The sequence below is a fragment of the Macaca nemestrina genome, chromosome 12, assembly GCF_043159975.1.
Source record: "Macaca nemestrina isolate mMacNem1 chromosome 12, mMacNem.hap1, whole genome shotgun sequence".
NCBI lineage: Eukaryota > Metazoa > Chordata > Mammalia > Primates > Cercopithecidae > Macaca > Macaca nemestrina.
The window spans coordinates 86,056,454-86,078,459 of NC_092136.1; the positions used below are offsets into that span (position 1 = coordinate 86,056,454).

At 42.6% G+C, this 22,006-nt stretch overlaps 1 protein-coding gene across 3 annotated transcripts in view; it reads right to left on the reverse strand.

The window, feature by feature from the left end:
- The window catches only part of LOC105468872 (malic enzyme 3), a 223,741-nt gene extending 216,287 nt beyond the window's left edge, over positions 1-7,454 (reverse strand). The window contains exons 1-2 of one of the 3 annotated variants that reach the window (XM_011719348.2): positions 7,181-7,454; positions 6,618-6,815 (exon numbers count right to left, since the gene is read on the reverse strand). In XM_011719348.2, coding sequence (XP_011717650.2) covers positions 6,618-6,800 — 183 coding nt within the window. In that variant the 5' untranslated portion in view covers positions 6,801-6,815; positions 7,181-7,454. The remainder of the gene's footprint in view (positions 1-6,617; positions 6,816-7,180) is intronic. The other 2 variants (XM_011719349.2, XM_011719350.2) reach the window with 2 other exon arrangements.
- Between the last annotated feature and the right edge of the window lie 14,552 nt (positions 7,455-22,006).

Genomic DNA, 22,006 nt, shown 5'->3' on the forward strand with positions numbered 1-22,006 from the left:
AGACAAAGTCCCTGACTAAGTGGATCTTAAATCACAGTAGGAATGAACGGACAATAAGCAGTAGACATACTAAGTAAGCAGACAGCATGTGAGGAAGTGTCAAATACTATGGGGGAAAGTAGGATGTGTAGGGGGAGCAAGAAGGTGGAAAGGACTGTTCATGACTTGACATGTGTCAGTCAAAGCAGCTCCCATTGAGAAAATGAGAAACCTTAAAAAAGGGAGGGAGTTAACTATGTGGCTATGGAGGGGTGGTGTGCTCTAGGAAGGAGGACCAGCCAGTGCAAAGTCTGGGTAGGAGCACAACTGACTGAGGAGGCCAGTGGGGTTGGGGTAGTGAGTGAGGCAGAGAAGAGTAGCAAGAAATGAAGTTAGAGACCGTCAATGTGAAAGGAATCATTTAGACTTGGATGTGGCCAGGTTTTAAGAAAGAGTGACATGTTGAAACTTAGTTTAAAAAAAAATCACTGTGGCCATTGTGTTGAAAATAAAAGGAGCTAAAGGGAAAGAAAGGAGACCAGCCAGGAGGCTGCTGCAGGCATTAAGCAGAGAGATACTGGTGGTTTCAATCAGTGGGGACCCATGATGAACAGGGGCTGGATTCCAGATTTACTCTGAAGACAGAGCAACAGGATTTTCTGGTGGATTCCATAAGGGGTCTCAAAGAAAGAGTGGTCAAGGATAGGACCAAGATCTTAGCATCTCAAGATATGGTTAACAGACACAGGAGAAGACTGAAGAAGACTGGAAATTGGGAGATCAATTCAGAGGTTCTTGCATAATCTAGATATGAGATGGCAAAGGAGTGAAAAAGGGTGATGGTAGTGGGGATATAGAGAAACAAATTTTTAAAGGCTGGGGTAAAATTGACAGAGTAAAACAATGAAAGCTTCATATCAACATTTTGTGGTAGTTTCTTCAATTTCCATTTTCCCTTTATTTAATAATGTAGAATGTTTAGCTGAATACATGGGTGCCCAGCCAAAGATTACATTTTCTGTGTTCTCTTGCAGCTAAATGTGGCATATGACCAACTTCTGGCCAACTGAATGTAAGTGGAAGTGATATTTATAACTTCCAAGTTGTGCCCTTAAAAGGGATTTCCCCTTCCCAATTGACTTCTGCATGGAATTGATAGCAGAGGTGAGACCTGTCATACTGGACTTTGAAATGTAAAATGCATACTGGATGGCAGAGAAACAAAGTCAAACCACACATCAACTCACGATTGCTTGCCCAGACTTGTTCATAACAGAAATATACTTCTATCTTGTTTAAGCCTCTGTATCTGGGGTTCACATTGTTGTCACTGCCTAACCTGTAGCAAGTAATAAACATTCTTTGAGCTGTTCTAAAAACAAAGCCCCAATACCAATACTTACCAATCCTGTGAAGTTAGGACAGTATTCAACAGAGTAAAGTTTAATTTCAACCTGCCTCTGCTAGTTTGTTCCAACATATCTGAACAGTATTTGAGCTTCAATGCCCCGAGTCATTAATGGCACAAGCTCAAATCTAGAGTAAATTGCCACTTATGGAGCTAATATTTACCCAATAATCCGCTGCTTCTCTCAACTGGGAGGCACAATTCTACATCATACCTGAAGCTGAGGTCTCAAGAAGATATATTATGTAATCTGCCTTCCAGGCAAAAAACAGCATCACCAATAAACTTCTAATTATCCATACAACCCACTTACCATCTCCTGATTGATTGATGAGCCAAAGTCCATGAAAACAACCTCCCCTTATCCAAAGGAGACAAGATCAAGTTCTAAGCTAGCAGAGAACAAAATCATATACTTTATTCAAAGGCAAATCCTAGCTGTGTGGGAGTCTAATAAATCATCATTGAATGCAGAAGGGATTCAGCTGAAACCTGTGCAGTCTCAGATGTACAGCCAACACTGCAGCACTGTGCATCAAGCCTTTGCAGGTTTACTGCTCTAAATATATCAAGTCCACCTGGGAAGGCCATCACCCATGGTGCCTTGCAGTCTCTGAGGCCCTACTACATGAAATGTCCTGGTCCATAATCACAGTGATTTCACTAAGCACACTTTCCATTCATTCTTTCCCTGACTATCAAGCTCAAGAGATCAAAAAACTGCAGAGAAGCAGGTGAAGGATCAGTGGAATTTCATAGCAAAAACATCACTGCTGGCACACGGATCAAAGGGGGAAGATTGGTGCGTTCTGGGAAATAACGCACCCCTTCAGTTAAATGACCTGAAGTCTGGGAAGATGAGAGTCAAGTGGGTGCATTTCCTCCAAAATGGGCCATATGTAGGCATTTATTTAGGCAGCAAGATCTTTGGGCTATAAAGTAGTGACATTAAGACTAATAAAGTTGAGAGGAAAGGGGCCGTGACATGACTGAAATCATTTAAAGAACAAATGTTTATTGAGCATTTCAAGTCAGACAGAGAGAATGCCACATGACAAGACAGAGTCTCTGTCCTCATGGTCTAGTGTGGAAGACAAACCAACAAGCCATTTTAGTAGTGTGCTCAGTGCCAGAAGGAAACAGTGTGATAAGAAAAATAGGAGGGGACTCAGATCTAGTTTGGCAAGTGGGGAACAGGACAGCTCTTCCTAAAAGATGCTATAGGTAAATGGAGGTCAGAAATATGTTGATGGCCCATCAACACGTTGCTACACTTACAGAATGGGGATGGCATCTTCCTATGAAGGTATCCCTGTGAAATGGGGCTGATAGTTGCCTATTTAATGCGAGTAAAAGATGGCTCATATAACTAAAGATTTACTCTGTTGCCAAATCCATATGGACAATAGAAGAGGTTATTACATAAATTTTAGAAGAAAGGCAGAATATTAGTCTTAAAAAGAAAATAGAAGCTCATGGGTAGTTAATTTGCATCATTTGGAAAATCTAGACTCCTCGAGGGAGTTTGGAATCATCTAGTATCAGTTCTGTCACCATCAGGAATATGCCTAAATCAGTCTATGTGGTTGTGAATTGTCATCATTATTCAGTAGACTCAAATACAGCAGGCAGGTTGCCTCTGTCCACTTCTATGACCAATGATAATCTCTGTGGAGTTGCTTGGCTTCCTCCTTGGCTTGTCTTTTCTTTGGAAAATGAGAATGTTGGATGAGAACAATGATTTTCAAAAACTTTTTGTTACTACAATCCACAGTAAAAATAGTCATTTTACATGCTGACCTGATAAAATATCCACCTTTATTAATTTCAGTGCATTTGCTATTTTTCTATTTCATTCTAATACATTTCTTTTAAGAAAATTGCTGGTAGATCCACTAAGCTAATTTCATGTCTCATAGTTTGTAACTTACAGTCTGAACAATTCCAGACTAGATCATCCCTGAGGGGCCTTCCTACCCCAATTATGGAAATCATCCTCATTATCACCTAATATCTACCACACAGGGGCTGTCTCCTATGATCCTTAAAGCAGTAGTATAACACGGACAGAGGAGATTATGAGATTCATCACAGATCCCGCAGCCAGAGCATGACAGAGCTGGTACCAGAACCCAGTGAACACACAATAGCAGCAATGCTTGCCCTGGTTGGCACCTCTTCTCTCAGAGAATTCCACCTCCTGACCACCCTCTGTCATACAGCTGCAACTTAAATGCCACTCCTAATCTGTCGAAATGAGATGCAAATCTAGTGAACACATTCCAAGAATTTAATGTTAATTTTTATATTAATGCCCTTGCTGGATCTTTCAGGCACTACCCCATGCCAAACACAGGTGGATGAAACTCATTCCCTAGCCTGGAAGGGCTCTCCTTCTAACAGAAAAAAATCCACCCACAGACCTGAACACTAAGCATGGCACTGAAGACTCTTTCAAAGCTGCACTTCCATTTTGCTTCCTCAGTAATAAGCTCATTGTTCGATTTAACCTCAGCACTATCTTCCCATCTGGCTGATGGAAAGTACCAAGGCTCAAGCCTTCCATGGAGACTCTCTGAGCACTGGAGACCAACAGAACAGCCAGAGGGTGGCACTCCAGTGGAAAGAGAAGGGCACTCACAGCACCTCCCAGGAAGTACTCCCTCTGTTGCTCCCCTTCTGTCCCTAAAGGGTAAGTGAATAGGGGATGCCAACAGGCTGTCAGCCTCCTTCTACATACCCTTCTCATTCTAGACAAGCATCAACTGACTTCAGGAATATATAAAAGACGTTGTTTAACATCATGGAAAGGTCAGGTCACTAGATTTATGGATAACACCTGTATTAGTCTGTTCTCACACTGCTGTGAAGAAATACCCAAGACTGGGTAATTGATAAGGAAAGAGGTTTGATCGACTCACAGTTCCACATGGCCGGAAAGGTCTCAATAAACTTACAATCCTGGCGGAAGGTACCTCTTCACAGGGTGGTAGGAGAGAGAATGAGTGCCAGCAGGGGAAATGTGCCAGGCACTTATAAAACCATCAGATCTCAGGAGAACTCACTCATTATCACGAGAACAGCATGGGGGAAACCACCCCCGAGATTCAATTACCTCCTACAGGGTTCCTTCAACAACACGTGGGGATTATGGGGATTACAATTCAAGTTGAGATTTGGATGAAGACACAGCCAAACCATATCAACAACTTATTTATAGTACTTGGGAGAAAAAAATTTACATCAGAAGCAAACGACAGGGGCAAGAGTGATTTCAGGGGACCAAAACCTAAGTTTTAAAGAAAGACTTAAAGATCTTCCTTCATTTTCTTAACTACTCACAAAGCAATAAGCGCTGGTTAGTAACATGCCAGTACTTCTAAGGCAATTATTTTCACAATGATTGGAACCTGTAGTGGAAATTTATTGTTTTGCTTTCCACATCCATTCCTCCTCTTTCTGCTGACAGTATCCATATTTACTGTGAGGATCTATATTCCCTTTATTCCAAGCCAGATGGTGTGGGTGGCCCTACCTTAAACCCTATTTTAACTCCAGGGGTGGGCTCTGACTGGCTTTAATTACTGGTGATTGGTTTTGGTTGGGGACTGGGAAGAGAGTCTAATCAGAGTCAATAAGGCAGAAGGATTCGCTTTCTGAGGCGTCAGAGAAAGAGTCTTTTCTCTTCCACAAGAGCTACCAGAAAAGAGTATCTTTCTATTCCTGGATGATGTGGAGTGAGAACAGGAGATGGAGGACTGTGGCAATAACGAGGTGAGAGACTTCACTGGATAGAGCTTGAGGATGAAGCTGACCTTGCAGAGGCAGAGTAGAGAGCCAGAGAGAATCTGCATCTTGAGCAACGCCATCTGGGCTTCTGGTTCAAGCCCTGCCTGCAACCCTTCCTCTAGATTCTTTAAAGGAGCCTTTGTGGGCTTAAGCCAGTTTGTATTTTCTAATGCTTACTAGCGAAGTAATTCAAGGTGATAACAAATACCTTGAACACTTTGGAAAGTGGTAGTGTCCAAAAAATTTAAGGTTTCTTTTGGAAAGAGCAGGAGTCCAATGTGATAGAGGTTGATTTTTTTTTTTCCTTAGCTGCTTCTATTAATTCTGCAGGAAACAATCACAATACTTCACATTATATAGTTGCTCCTACTTCTCAAAAACATATTTTCCACACAGATTTCCTCACCTGAATTTCACAATCCAGAGTCAGAGCAATTATAAAACATTTTTTATTTTGCAGTAATTGTTATTCAGCACTTTATATAGTTTAAAATATGATTTCAAGTTCAGTGATTCATTTTATTGTCACAATAACCAAATGAGATAGAAATGTTGAGTCTATCATATCTATTTTAGGCTGGAGAAAGTTGAGCCTCAGATAAGTTCAATGAGATGTGTGAGTTAATTTGAGGAGGTAGGGGGAGACAGGACTTAAATCTCAGTCTCTTGCTTCTATTTCTCTCACCCAATCCTCTAAACCAAATATACTAAACTCTATTCCCAGAAACAAATACAAAAGGGCTAGCGGTGGGTTCAACTTGACCAAAGCATTGGAAATCTGGATTCCAGTGGCAGAGCCAGAACTAACTAGCTGGTGACCTTGGGCAAGTTTCCTTTGTCTTGTTTTTTGTAAAAGAAGAGGTTTAAACTAGGATCTCTAATGCTCCTGCAAGCTCTAAAATTTCTGTAAGTCTAGAGTTTTCCGTCCTTTCTCTCAAATTAATTTTTTTCCCAGAATAATAATCACAACCTTATTTATTCTCCCACTGGGTACCAGGCACTGTGCTAAGGTACCCCCATTTTCTACTCCCTTTTTCTCTTTAGATCTCACGACATTCCTGAGACAATTATATCCCTTTTACAGATAAGGAAACCTGGACTCATGTAGGTTAAATGAACTGCCCCAGACCAGCAAAATTAGTAAGCATCAAGCGGAGAGCTGACCGCAGGTCAGACTGACCGCGAGGATCTAAACCTGGTCTATGTTGTTATTGCAGAAGAAATCAGGCTCCCTGCATTACTGGTCGCCTCTCTCCGCGCATAAAAGGGAGAGGAGGGACAAGAAAGCCAAACCAAGTCACAACAAGCCCCTGCAAGGCAAAAACAGAAAAACCGCTGGAAGGGCTCCCGGGAGGATCCTTTCCAGGTCCAGGGGGCGGGGCGCAATTTTCCGGCAGCCACGGGACCGCAACGCGGGCAGTCCTGCCCTCGGGCCCATTACCTTGTTGAGATGAGGGTTCCTGGTGACATCGTATCCGCGCTTCTTCAGGGGCACAGGGCGCGCCAGGCCGGGCTTGGAGTGGCAGCCTTGGGCGGGCGTGGAGGGTGCCCAGCGCGGGAGGGCGCCGCAGGCCCGGCCCGGCCAGGGAGCCAGCCGCGTGCCTGTCCCCAGCGCAGCGCCCATGGTCCTTGTGCAGACCTGGCACGGGAGATAAAGCAAGGTCAGGGCCTCCTTCCAGCTAGCCAGGACCCACGCGCGCTGCGGGGCACCGGGCCTGATCCGGGGACGCCCCTTCTGGGAGAGGGCAGGGGCTCCCAAAGGGTTAAAGGCTCCAGCCCCCGCCACTCCTCGGCTGCCACCTGGTCGGCTCCGTGCGGTGCGCCAGGCCTAGCCAAGAGCCAGGCAAAGCGAAACCAAGCCCTGGAAGCAGATCCGGTGCGGGTGACAGCCGGCGCCACCCCCGCCCCCATCCCTGTGAAAAAGAGGCGACTGCGCGGCGAGGGGTCCCCGAACCCTCAATCCCGCGTGGTGGCTTGCCTGGGTTCCCTCCTTCCCTGGCCCACCTGCGCTGCTCTGGGAGCTGAGGTCTACGCGGTCCCGCTGCGGAGCAGGCGGTGAGTCCGCTCCCGCCAATGGGTGGACCGCGCTGGCTGCCGCGAGCTCGCGGAGCTGGTGCGTTCCTGAAAGAGCGGTCCTACAACCTTTGTTCTCAGTGCCTGGCTTCCCCTGAGGACGCGCGTGGGGCGCCTCAGCACTGCGTGCACGTGGTTGTCCCCAGTGACAAGCAGCAGCTCAGAAGGCCCGCCTGAGACTCTCCATCTTGGCAAGACTAAATGCACCGAGGGGGATTTGCGTTTGCGTTTAGGGGTCAGCATACCCTCGCACTCTCCCAACATTGGGGGAAGGGCGTGCCTTCAGGATTTGGAGTCGAAATCCTCAGGCATTCGGTGCTCAGAGCTGCCTTGTGCTGTCCGATACAATGATATAATAGCCATTCGCCACGTGTGGCTATGCAAATGTAAATAAATTAAATAGAATAAAATTTAACATTCCAGTTCTGCAGTCACACGAGCCACATTTCAAGTTCCAGAGCCACTTGTATGCAGATACAGAACATTTCTGTTTTTGCAGATACTTCTATTGAGCATCGTTGATATAGGAGTCACAGTTACTAAGAGGACTCCTGAGGACCCCATGGAGCTTGCCATGGGTTATTGGGGCCAGACAGGGATCTTGGGGTCCATCTAGCCCCAAACTTAATTTTATACTTTCTCCACACAGTAGTCAGGAGATTCCTTTTAAAGCAAACACTTTGTTGTGTGTGGAATAAAATCCAAACTTTCGGGACCTGCAAGATCTCCCATAAGCTGGCTCCTGCCAACTTCTTCAAACTTACCCTACTCTACTCTTCCCTTCTCACTGATCTCTGGCGATACTTCCTCCTCCCTGTGTCTCCACCCCACTCGGTTCCCTCCCACTGCAGGGCCTTTGCACTTGCTCTTGCCTCTCCTTGGAAGGCTCATCCTCCAGCCTTCCGAACCACTGCTTCATTCCTACCTCTCAGTTCTCCACTAAGTTGTCAACTCGAAGGCCTTTCCTCTATTCCATCCAATGTCAGCCTGCACTAGGAACTACAGAGTGAAGGGGTTTTTCTCTTTAGAGAACTTAACAGTCAGTAGTGCACTTGTTTTTCTGATTGTTTACTGACTGTCTCCTGTCTAGAATGTAAGCTTCATGAGGTGAGGCTCTTTGCCTGTGAACCTGTGTGTCCTCACTGCCGAGCTCACTGCCTGGTATGTGGTTGCACTATAAATAGTTGTTGGGTGAACTGAGGGAAGTGACAACCACTTTCATAAGGATCGTGAACCCTGAGACTTACTGACAGACAGGTGGCATGGTGCTCTGCTGATGCCCCTTCAAAGCTCCCCGTGCCAGCATTAGCCCCGTTGTAAGTACCCAGCAGACATCATGGCACATAATGTGCTAAGGACTGCTCCTGCTTGAGTTCAGGATTCCCTCATCCCTTCAGGAATAATTGTCTCCTGCAGTCTCCCCCCTCCCTGTGTAATATCCAATTTTCAACTTGAATGATCTACATAAAATAGTTCTTTCCAAAACAGAATTACCATTACCTGGTAGGAAATAAGAATGGGGCAAAAATACAGTTTTCCAGGCCCCATCCATGAAGATTCTCATCCAGTAGGGTTTACATCCCTGAAGTCAGGTTTACTCTTGGACTGTATATTTACATAAGCTTATAAATGATTTTTTCTGCCTTAAACCAGTTTGTGTCAGATGTGTGATTGTGTGCAACCAATAGTATTAACTAAATCCTTTCAACACTATTTTTATACTGGCACTTATTCCCACCAGTCAAATAACATCTTTGGGGGGCAGAGATCATGTGTGTTCCCACCTTGGGTATCTAGTGCACACAAATAATTGGAAGCTGATTGTTGAACCAGTTTGCCTTTGCTGAATACAATGACCTTTCCCTCCCCTGGAGGGTATTTAATAGGTAACTTTAGTCATCTGAAACCAGGATGTAAACAACAAAGGTTTCCAAACAAGCAAATATAATTTTTATAGCATCAATTCACTAAAGCTTGTACAGTTTACATATAAAAGGCTCTCACATGTCCTCACCTGTGGCCTATATTCTCTTAACCCAGGCATCATTCTACAACGTTGTTTTTTTTTTTTTTTTTTTTTGTGTGTGTGTGTGTGTGTGTGTTTTCTTTGGTGACAGGAAAGGAAAGGTTCAAGGCAGGTCCACCAGGAACAGTGACAGAAGGCAGTAGCGAGAGGAGGTGGCTTCTCAGTTTCATAGAGTTGTCCAGGGACCCACGTTTTCTCTTTTGCTGCTGGGCTCTTCTTTAGGTGTTGCTTGCATCTATACAGCACTAATATCAGGTTAGCATCCCAGCCATGGAAAGGGGGAACAAGGAAACAGAGGGAAAGCAAATCTATTTTTTTTTTTAATTGAGACAGGGTCTCACTGTGTTATTTAGGCTGGTCTTGAACTCCTGGGCTCAAGCAATCCTCCTGCCTCGGCCTCCCAAAGTGCTGGGATTACAGGCGTGAACCTCCGTGCCTGGCCAAAGCAATTCTATTTTATGGAAGTGACATGAAAGTTGTATATAGTTCTTCTACTCACATTCCATTGGTAAAAACTAAGTCACACATTCACATCAACTACAGGGAGGGCCGGAAAATATTGTTTGTAGTAGGAAAGGCATGTATGTGCTCTACTAATGCTCAGTGGGGAGTCTATTACTAAAAGGAAGAAGAGGAGAATGGTTCCTAGGGACCACTAACTAGAAGTCTAAATATAATACTCATTTTCTGTTGAAGTGCTTAGCCCGTAGTGGGTGCTCAGAAACTGTGAGCTGTTATTATTGGCACGTGTGGTTTCCATCTCTGCTTTCGTGGCAACTTCCTTACTTTTAGAGCTGAATATAGGATTTCAGAGACCAGGTTCAGAAACATGGAAACACTCCAGAACTTTTTCCAACTCCATACAACTCTGACTTCCTTAGCCAGCCAGGAAGTTGGCTTGTGATCTGGTAATCTGGTCCAGCACTCTACAAAACTAATGGGTCTCCATAATTTGTCTTGGCCTCTCTCCCTTCATATCCCATTTACTGACTTCTGCCATCGTTGTAATGATGCTTCTTGGGATGGCAGAGAAGGAATCGCATTCCATCCCCTCCAGCCAATGATTCTACATTCCAGGTATAGTTAATACTTTTGCTTTTCCATTGTGATTACAGATTTAAATATCTACTTGTTTCCCTACTAGATTGTGAATTCCTTGTGGACTAGAACCACCATTTATAATTCTTTGCAGCTCCAGTACCTGGAAAAGTGCCTGGCACTGAGAATTAACTCAGTTTGTTGAATTAAATATAATTATGGTTCAAATTTGTGCATAACCTTCCAAGAAGTGGAATTGAAACTAAATTTGGTACATTGTTAAAAGGGCACAAAGTGGCTTCAAGTTAGATTTTTAACTCAGTCAGCTATCTTAAAACAAGATCTCTTATCTTCTAAAAGCAGATAATGACCTTACACGTGGATTTTAAAAAGGAGGTGAATATAAAATTCATTATTTTTCAGTTAATCCCATTGCTTCACAAACTTACTCATAACATTCTACACAACACTTAATGTGCATGATTGCCCCCAAATAACTCTTTAAATTCATGTTGCTGCTAGTAATATTTGTAAACACTTCAACTCTATTATTATTATTATTATTTGCAGCAAAGGAGAATTATGGGGATCATTTATTTCTTCCTAGTCTGCATACTCATCACTCTGCTTACGTGTCCTGAACTCTGGGCCTTTGCTCAGCAGTTTCCTCTGCTTCCAGCATCTGCCAGTTGAAGCCCTGTCTGTCCTTTACAATTCCACTCAAACACTACCTCCTCCAACGAGCCTCCCCAGAGTCCCAACCAGCAGCTTACCCTCCCTCCTAGATGCCCACAAACTCTGCTATTTGTATCTCTCCTATTTACTTTTATTGCACTTTTGAAAATCTCTCCTATTGTGCAAAAAGGCTCATAGAGGTGAACAGCTTTAAATCCAGATGGTCGGGACTCCACCAGTGAGTGACTTTGAGCATTTTATGTGACCTCTTTAAGCCTCACCATCCTCATGGATAAAACTGAGATCCTAACATCACTTCTCATGTTGTTTTTTGCAGGATTTATTTATTTAAAATGCATTATAATACACACTTACCACCTACATGCCGGGCACTGTTCTAAGCACTTTATAAATGCTAAGTCATTTACCCTCATGAGTTATTATGCCATTGTGCTCAGCTCCAGATCTACCTTTTTCTACTCTGGCTTATAGCTGAAGCTTGGGGCCTGCAAACCAGTTCTTTGGCAGCAGGGTTCCTGTTGATTTCTGCCAATAGGGGGCACTAGAGGGAGACTGAGTGCGGGAGAGAGGAAATTTTCTCCTTTCTGTTGGCTTGCTGTTGGCTCCTTGCAGCATCCCCCCAGTAACAGCCATTTACCTGGCATCAGCCATAGGGCCCAGCCTCCAGCCCCCAGCCCCCTTTCACAGGCTTCCCAGGCTTCTGCAGACTTAGCAGCAAGTCTTTTTCACTTCAGGTCCAGATTCTGATGGTCCAACCACTTCCCTTTGTTCCTCCAGCCCTGGGGATGGAAACTGCGTCCTCAGGTTACCACCTGTGATTGCCTCAGCACTCCTTTTCTTCTCTTCCAGCCCTCCAGCACCTGGGAAACCAGTTCTTTATATCAACTTCCTCTTGTTGAGATATACTTTGTGTGGTTCTGTCTCCTCAACTGGACCCATCTGTTATAGATCAGTACCATTATTATCCTCATTTTACAAATAAACAAAATCCAGGAAAGTTAAATAACTCACCTGAAGTGGGCTGGGATTTAAACCCGGGCTCAGGTGCCATGGTAGTCCCAGGACACTAGGGGCTCGTGTTTGTAAAGTGCTTGGTCAGGCCTGCTGCATGGCCAGCACTCAATGAACAGTGGTTGTCTGATCTCCAATCATCATCCTCATCACCACTCTTCAGCCTTTCATCCTACCCAACACCTAGGACAGGGTGTGTGCAATCAATGCCTACTAAATTGAGTCTGATTACCTAAATATGGGAGGACTGTGGCATAGAAGGGGCTTGAGTTAGAAAAGGGCATGGAGGAGACAATGGGGCCGCGAAGCTTCTACATCCTGTCCTTCTGACTCTTCCTTTGGAGTTGTTTCCAAGGTAACTGATTCTCCCTCTCTTCTTGACCCTCTCCCCACCTCCCTGCCATGCTTTCCCTGTCCTACGCTTTGGCGTCTTCTGTTTTTCTATTTATTAAGAATAAACAATTCTCTGACATTCTGAAAATATCAAAAGCAAAAACAAAAAGGCCATTTTGTTGGGTAGCAGAAAACATGTTTCTTATTTCTCTGTTGCATTACATTCTATTTCCCCATTCTTCTGTTGCATTGTCATAATTTTTAATACCCAATTTTAATAAGAAAATATTTTTTAAATATACCACATTCCTAATGGAGGTGGTCCACGGGGTTCAGTTATCCCTGCAGAGTGTTATCACAAAATCACCTTGAATTGTTTGTTTATAAACTAGTTCAGGCTTCTGTTCAAGTCGTGGTTGCACCAAACATAATTGCTTCCAGAGAGAAGGATACAATAGACTGCATTACCCCTCAGACCCCCTGACTGATTCTCATTTAGTCTGAAGCTAACTCTTAAGGCCCACTTATGTTCCTAGCCTGGCCAGCTCTTATTTTCGTGGCTGCTTTAGTCACAATTTACAATCCATTTTAGACATGCCCCCCACTTCTACTGCGTTGTAGAAGTTCAAAGAAGGAAATATTATCCTCAATCAGAGTGACCAGGGAGAGAACTAGTAACCAGTACTTTTGGTGTATTTTCCAGGCCTCCACATTTCCCAGAAGTTATTTTAAGAAATCTATTTTCTGTCCCTCTTGAAACACTCTATTCAAGAACTCAGTCCTCTGATAGCCACCGACCATTTCTTCATTATGCCCTGGGTTCCTTGGCCTCCTCCTGCCTCACACAAAAGTTAGACAAAAAGGCAACTGTTAGAAAAAGGCAAGATGCAGAAACAGAAAGCCATGGCAGCAGCTGCTGAGCTAAGCAGCTGATAAGGGGGAACAAATTTGTGCCCTTAGTGTTTGCTTGAAGGTCAGGGCGGTGGCCCAGCAGGATAGGGGTAGAGCTTTTTGTTCACGGTGTGATTTGCCCATCTGGCCCATTCAGCATCCCCTGGACAAGACGACCCCTGCCACCAGCTTCACTAGCTCTTCCATGGGCTCCAAGCTTGTTAAGCTGTAATGAGCATATCCTTGAGTTTCCTAATTAACTTTGCAATAGTCCTGACACACTTCCATAATGGGAAACAAAAATATTAATAGTTTTCCTTGTTGACAGTCATTTCTTGGTGGGACAAAAATCATCGGTGATCTGGAGGAATCCTGGGGTTCTTACTAGGATTTATTTTTGATTTAAGTGTTTTCAAACTGTGTTTTCTATGTGTATAATTGGTGAGATAAAGACAGGCTGTTCCCATTGTATCTGGGTTCTCTTCATCTCTTTATCACCTCAATTGGTTTTTGTTTTCCATTCTCACAGATTTAGCCACTTGACTCCCCCTCTCAGTCTGCATTTAGCCTCCCATCCCTTGGCCTGATTCACTGAGGATTCCCCCAAAGAGATGCAGTTTGTTTCCTTTGCGTATTCACAGGTTTTGAGCTTCAGCTTGTGTAGTTTGTTATTGTAATGGATGTTATCTGTGTCATCAGGCAGCCCACAGAGCAGGCATTCACTCAGCTGTGGAACGGAGCAAAGATTTTGACCACAAAGCTAATGTTTTTCCCTCCAGGTCATACCAATTGTTCACCAGAGGCACCTTATTTTCAGGGATACTTGTGCTTCTAAGAGCAGGTGGGTTTAGTTCTCCTTAGCTTGAATTTTGGGTTTAGTATCAAATCTAAAAGACTGACTCACTAAGGCTAAAAAGCGGAGACTGATTAAGCAGCATACAGGTGATACGGAGTGGAGAGGTATCTTTTTGCTTTTCAGGCATTGTAATTAGCTACACACTTTATTTACTAATTTATTTGTGTTTTTTACAGGCTTGACACTGCTGTTGCAAAGCAGATTTTGAGATCTGAGCTCCAGCAGCATGTTATTTAACACTTGATTTGCACAAGGCTATAAACCACGGTTGCCATTTAAGGTTGTCGGCTCAGATTTTTTCCAGTATAATTTTCATGTTCTGGCCAGGCAAGGTGGCTCACACTTGTAATCCCAGCACTTTGGGAGGCCAAGACAGGTGGATCACTTAAGTTCAGGAGTTTGAGACCAGCCTGGGCAAAACCCCATCTCTACAAAAAATACGTCTGTAGTCCCAGCTATTCAGGAGGCTGAGGTGGGAGGATCCCTTGAGCCTGGGAGACAGAGGTTGCAGGGACCAAGATCGCACCACCACACTGAAGCCTGGGTGACAGAGTGAGACCCTGTCTCAAAACAAACAAATAAATAATTTTATGTTCTTTGTATAGTAGCTAGGAGCTTTCTCTTTAAAGTCAGATACATCTGGGTCTAGATCCCAACTCTGCCACTCACTAGCTGTGTGATCCTGGGAGATTTACTTGATTTCTCTGAAGCTTAATTTTCTTATCTATAAAATGAAGATAACAATAATAGTGTTTAGTTCATAAGGTGGTTGTGAGGATTAAGTGCCTGGCACATAGCAGATCTTTAGTAAATATTAAATATTACTATTGCAATACCTCTTCTGTATTCCCACAAAACAGTTCCGGACTTGTAATAATTGCTGAATAAACATTGATTAAAATGCACGTAAGTGAATTTTCAAAGGCCCAGGCTTCAAAGGCTTAATGTGAAATCTCTCTAAGGCAGGTTAATGCCCAGAGGTAGAGGTTGAATATTCAGAGTTTCCTTATATTTAAATTATCACAATGCATGTGGTTTAGACACACACACACAGAGGTTTAGCTACAATGTCAGGCTCTATTAAAATGGAAGCCAGGTGAAGGTCCCCTGGGCCCCACTCATCTCACGTTGCAGGTAGGTTTACTTGCACTACTGGCCTTTATTAGTTCTACCTCTACCACCTATCAAATACCAGGACCTCAGCTCACCCCAATTTTGTGCATATCTGGGAGTCCACCTAAGAGATAGGCAAGTTTTCTATATAATGTGAGCTACAGGTGTAGCTCCTCTGCTCCCCTTTGGCTCACCCCAATTTTGTGCATATCTGGGAGTCCACCTAGCAGATAGGCAAGTTTTCTATATAATCTGAGCTACAGGTGTAGCTCCTCTGCTCCCTTTTTGCTCACTGGGGCTGTGGTCACCTCTTTCAGCCCCCAGCACTGCTGGAACTCAGCTCAGATTCCCACTTATGTCCCTGGTTACCGTAACTTCTGCAGCCCTCTGGATAGCTGCTTCCCAGCTGGTGCTGCTTGAAACTCTGCTGTTTCTATAATACCTCTCTCTGCATTTCTGTGGTTCCTCACTCTTTCTCTCCTGATGTTGCAGGGTAAGATAGAAAAGTCAAGAACTCCTTGAAACATGGTCCCTTTAGATTTACTACCCTCTCAGAAGAGGGCAGATCCCCAGCAGAACGGCATGGGCCTCTACAGATTCCATTGTTACATCTTTTTCTTATCGGAGCACACGATGGTCCTGGGGAAAGACCAGACCAAAGTGGATTCCAGGACAACTTCATACCACATTGTGAACTTCTGCTTTCTCCAGGACCTGCTTCTAATGCTAGCCTATCCTGCAAACATTTTTTGCTTACTATGTTTTTTTCTGGAGAAGAGATATTCTCCATCTCTGCATTCAAGCTTCAGTAGGCCCATCAGGTTTGGAAGACATACATGTCGGTCAATTGTAACGAGACTCAAGTTCCTCTTCAAAAGGCTCCAAGGCTCCCTGTAAATCAACGATGTACCCAGATGGCTCCGTAGATATCCCTGACTACCCTGACACATTTAAGATGTTTGTCTGCTCCGGGCACATGGCAGACCTCTGGAGGAAGCTGTGTAATTCAGAAGATATCCATCCAAATTCAGAAGATATCCATCTGAGATACTCTGCCTCATATCTTTAAAAACATTTCATTTAACAAGATGTATGTGACAGAGATGAGGAGAGGAATGGAGTTTCTTCACAAATCAGAAGTATTGAATTTGAGCTTTCTGAAATTCCTGCTAATTACAGGGTATATGAAATTACATAATTCTAAAGTTGGAAGGGATCTAGGTTTTATAATATATCAGTGATGCTGCCAAGAATAGCGACTTTGCTCCCTGAGAGGTTTTCCAGAGGCAGGGAGGCTCAGCAAGCCAGCAGTGGAGGGATACCTAATGAAATGGGGGAAAACCCCTTCCTTTCAGGAAGAAAAACATTAAAAAAGGATGATTGCACTTGGCAGCCATATTTTTACCCTCTTATTTTTCAGCTTTTATCAAGCCTCATGTTAAAAAAAGACATGTTCTCCTTTATAAGAAAAATGTGAGAGACGATTGATAAACAGCCCATATTCTGAGCACTAGAGCTATCATAAAGAGAAAGTTCATGGCAATTAATAGATTCTAAGAATTTTTTTATCTAATCACAAGAACTGACAAGCTCTAGCCAAGCCAAGAAGATAAAAATCTTAGAGAAAATAAGAAAGGATTAAAAATAAATGAGAGTAAGTAGAAAAGCTATCAAATTGAAACAGTATGTTTGCATTTGTAAAATCTTGCTTACTATTCTATATAGAGAGTACGACAGGATATTGAATGGGATTTTTCTTATTATCTCAGGATTTCAGCTAAAGCTCCAAGCTAAGGTCAATAGGTGGTGCCCCACATTCTATAAAGAAACCAAGGAGACACCAGACATGGCCTCCCGTACTTTAAGGAGTAGCCAAAGGGATCCTCCAACTCTCACCCCCACCACCCTATGAGTAGAAGGCTGGACCCTATGGCTGAAGAGAGTGTGTAGACAAAGAATGAAGCCTCCAAGGGGGTCACACATGGAGATGAGGTCTGCTGTAAGAGTGCACCTGGTGTCTCAGTCTCTGGCTCGAGGCTTAGCGAGCTGCCCAATTTGGGAGGGCCACCAGGGTGGACTGCCATGAGGCAGCTCATGAGAGAGGCTGAACCATGGCCCCGGAGGTAGGGGATTCTGTAGGCGGAGGCGGACTAGAGAAGTCCGTGACTGTGGGAGGAAAGAGAGCAGTTTCATGGTGGAGTGACCACCTCCTCTTCACATTGGCTAGGGTGAGTGGAGATCCTTGAAAGCCAGGGAATACCACAGAAAGTAGCTGAGTCATTTGAGGGTCTTGTACCCATTAGGGGGCCTGTTTGGGGGAGGAAGTTGTAGCAGTAAGAGGCTGTAGAACTTGTCACCCCAGCTAGACCTGAGCAAAGGGTCACAAGAGGCCATCCAGGGAGCTCTTTACCTAAGCCAGGCCCCTTCAAGGGCATCCAAGAAAACCTGCTCTTGCACCCAACAACATAGCCAGCTTTGGGACACTTGCCCATGGGGAATCGGCAGCCATGAGAGAACTATAAAGAGCACAATTTAAATGAAAAGGATTTTTGCCCTTTAGCCTCTTAATTTCCTAGGGCTGCTATAACAAATTATTATAAACTTGGTGGCTTCAAACATCAGAAATGTATTTTCACACAATTCTGGAGGCCATTCAAGGTGTCGGCCGAACTGTTCTCTCTCTCTCTCAATCTCTCTCTCTCTCTCTCTGTCAGGCCTCTAGGGGACAATGTGTTCCTCGCCTCTTCCAGCTTTTGATGACTCCAGGTATGTGTTGGCTTGTGGCAGCACCCATCCAAATGATCTCCACAGTCACATTGCCTCCTCCTCTTCTCTGTGTGCTTCTCTTTGATTCTTATAATAAGTCCCTATATTTAGGACCCTCCTGGATGATCCAGGATAATCTCAACTCAAGATCTTTAACTTCATTACCTCTGTAAAGATCTGTGTTTTCAAATATATTCACAATCACAGTTCTAGGAATTAGGATGTGGACAGATATTTTTGGAGGTTACAATTCAACTGCCTACATTCCCATCCCCCTTTCCTCCTCCAACCATGCAGGAATCAGAATTAGCCAGATGAGGGGAAAGAGGAAGGAAGCACAGACTGTGTCCCTCCCTCACTCCTATGGAGGTTCCTCATTCCATGGGAAGCAGGCCCAAGCTTGGGAGAAGAAGCCCTGAAATGAATGAAATTGGCACTTTACATTGTACCTCACTAAACTTTCAAACTGAACTTTGAAGTTTTGAGATCTGCCTGAGATTTTCTCAACCGTCATGAAGGAGAGACTGGACCAAGCATAACTGAAGGCAGGGGTGGGAAAGGATAAGGCAGACATTTCCTATTGTATTCCATTGAGTTCAGTATATTCAATAAACTAGTTACACCAATATTAGCTAATAGCTCATTCTTTTCTAATATAAGAGATCTGGCTTATTTGTTTGTTTTTCATAAGAAAAGCACAATTTAGAGGCAAAGCATGCTAATATGTGTTTTCAGTAAATATCACATTAGGAAAGGACTAGGTGTTTGGAACAAATATCTATGGAAATCTAAACTATAAAATTGTATTAAATCCCAATCACTGAAGTGAGAAGAGTAAGAATGCGGTTCTTTTAATAGCAGATACTCTTGTCCACCTGCCTGACCACCAATTTCAGATGTGGACTGATAAGGAAAGTATAGTGGAACTATTACCTACCTCAGTCCATCAAAATTCCAGTAATGCAGCCTCAAATCACCTCAAACTTGCAAGAGCTCTGTCACATTGCTGGCTACATTGAGTTATTAATGGAAGCCCAAAGGTCAGATGAATAGCTAATGAGGCAGCTGTCTATTTGAATAATTGACAATCTTTTTTGGGGATTACAAAAACTTTAAACCTAAATACCTCTATGTTCTTTTATTTCTTTTAACTGTAACTTTGTTTATTTCATCTCATGTTTTCAGCTTGTTGCAATCTTTATAACATTGACTTTGTAATCCAATGTGTCGGTGGTCCCTCCGAGTTTTACATTGTACACATTTGGTAAACTGGCCTTCTGGGACTGCATTACCAGGAACTTTGGAGACAGGACACGGTCAAAGGCAGTTGGTACAGTATTCAGTCAGCCAAAATATCAATACTGGGAAGCCCTCATTTAGTAATTTTTGCAGCATTGGGCTCTTAAGAGAAACACTAATAAAATAAGCTAATATAGAAGTCAGTAAGAAAAAAACTACATAGTAAGGATGGACTTGGTTGCATTCTACCCAATCTTTCCTTTCCCTTATGCCCCTACAGTAGTTATAGGTCTGCAAAGGGAGAATTCCTCTTTACTTTAATAACTTCTAATCATTAAAAGGAAAAAATAAAAGAGTGTATAAATCTATTTTCAACAAGATGTGAAACCCCTCAAAAATCCATTTAACCTCGAGTTAACTGGAGAATAGGGTCATCTGTCCAGATAACCCTATTATCTGATTTTTGGTATAAATAAGCTATTCTTTTCTATGCATTAAAGGATGGTTGGAGGTATCGTGGAAGGGGGGTTGTAGGGCAGGGATAATTTAGTAGAAGGAAGAACTGACAAGAGAAGTAAATAATATTAAAACATGAAGTTCAGAGATCAAGGAACTCTGAGCACAGGCATCTTAGTTAGATGTAGCTCATGGACCAGATAGCATCCTTCTGAGTGAGAATTTTAGCCAAAACAAAAAATGCTATCTAATTAGATGACACATCTGAACTAGAAAGACAGAGTTCTATAATTCCCTATTCGACTCTCCCGTTGTGTGGAAGTGTCACCCCAGCAGGCATGGATCAATTTATTAATCATTAGGAAGAAAGCGAATACTATTGTCTAACTTGGAGGTGTTAAGGTTTATTTCCATTAATGCTCTGTTATAATACCAGGACTTTAAAAAGGATTACTGAGTACAAGAAACATAGATTTAAAGTAAGTTTTCCTATGCATGTGTCTAATGCTTGGATTACATGTCAGGCATGGATCCTCTTGACTTACCATTGTTATTGGTGGATTATGTATATACACGAAAACCCTTGGATGCTTCTGCGCTGGATATCCTGAGAGTGCCTGGGATCCTGGACCACATAGCCTCTTCCAGGCAGTCATGGTTCCTTGGGAAGCCCAAAGCAGATTTGATCATAATCCTGCCTGGCTCATTAGGGCCAGAACATGATAAATCCCAACAGGCAAATATACCTAAATGCTAAAATTAATAAAGCAGAAAAGATGAGCATATAATGACTCCTAACTCTAAAACTTTGATTGCTGCAATGGAAGGCACTGTGGGTTTTCTATGCTGAAAAACCATGGACAACAATGATCTCTTAAGAGGTTCAAGGAGTTAGTTGGTTTTTAGGATACTTTAAAAGCTTAGGATGAAAGAAAACAAACCTTAATACTGGAAATATATATGTGTGTATGTGTGTGTATATATATATATACACGCACACATATATGAGAGGTTCAAGGAGTTAGTTGGTTTTTAGGATACTTTAAAAGCTTAGGATGAAAGAAACCAAACCTTAATACTGGAGATATATATGTGTGTGTGTGTATATATACATATACACAGATACATATATGTATATATACACTTACGTGTGTGTATACATATATGTATACATATATCTGTGTATAGATTACACAGATATCCAATATTAAGGTTTGGTTTCTTTCAATTATATATATATAATATCATATTATGTATTATATATAGTTTGTTTATATATTATATATTATATCAATATATACTATAATGAATATTATGATAATATATATTATAACATAAATATAATATATTTAATTATATAATATTATATTATATCATGTATCATATATCATATATATTATATATAATATATTTTTTATATGCATATAATTTGTTTATTGAGACAATCACTCTTGCCTAGAGTGACACTGCACTGGAGTGCAGTGGTGTGATGTCTGCTCGCTTCAACCTCTGCCTTCCAGGTTCAAGCAATTCTCCTGCCTCAGCCTTGCGAGTAGCTGGGATTACAGACACACACAACCACAACCAGCTAATTTTTGTATTTTTAGTAGAGATGAGGTTTTGCCATGTTGGCCAGACTGGTCTCAAGCTCCTGACCTTAAGTGATCCACTCACCTTGGCTTCTCAAAGTGCTGAGATCACAGACATGAGCCACCATACCCAGCCAATACTGGATATATGTAACTCAAGTTTATCTATATTATATTATTATGGATTTATATTTTTGGGTGATTAATTTTTTCACCTTTAAATCTTGTGCCCTTCCTGTGTTCAGACCCACCTCTGACACTGGTTATCTGTAGAGTAAGGTTACTGCAGCAGAAACAAAAAGAGAATCAAGAGAATTGGTTCTTATCTATAAAGCCTAATGAGATTACTGCTTATTTCTTGGGGCAAATATAAACCATTTTACTTTGGAGCCAGGGTATTGAAAAGCTAACAGACGTGTGTGTGTGTTTGTGTGTGTGTGTGTGTAAAATATGTGTACAAATAAATGGCATATAAACAAGTTACATATTATTTTTATTGGTTTTATTATAGGTATAACTCTTTTATTGGCAACCCAAAGTAGTAGGTGCCTTAGAAATAGGCAGGAGTTACAGAATAAGAAATATAATATACTCCTTTACTTGCTTTGGCATTAACAATTTCATAGTTATCTTTTAAGATGTCTGCAATTTAGATTCATCAGAAAAAGGTATGTTGAAAATTGAGTTTCATGGAATTTCTTCTCTGAGGCGGAACACCCAGAATGCATTGATGCTGTGCTCTC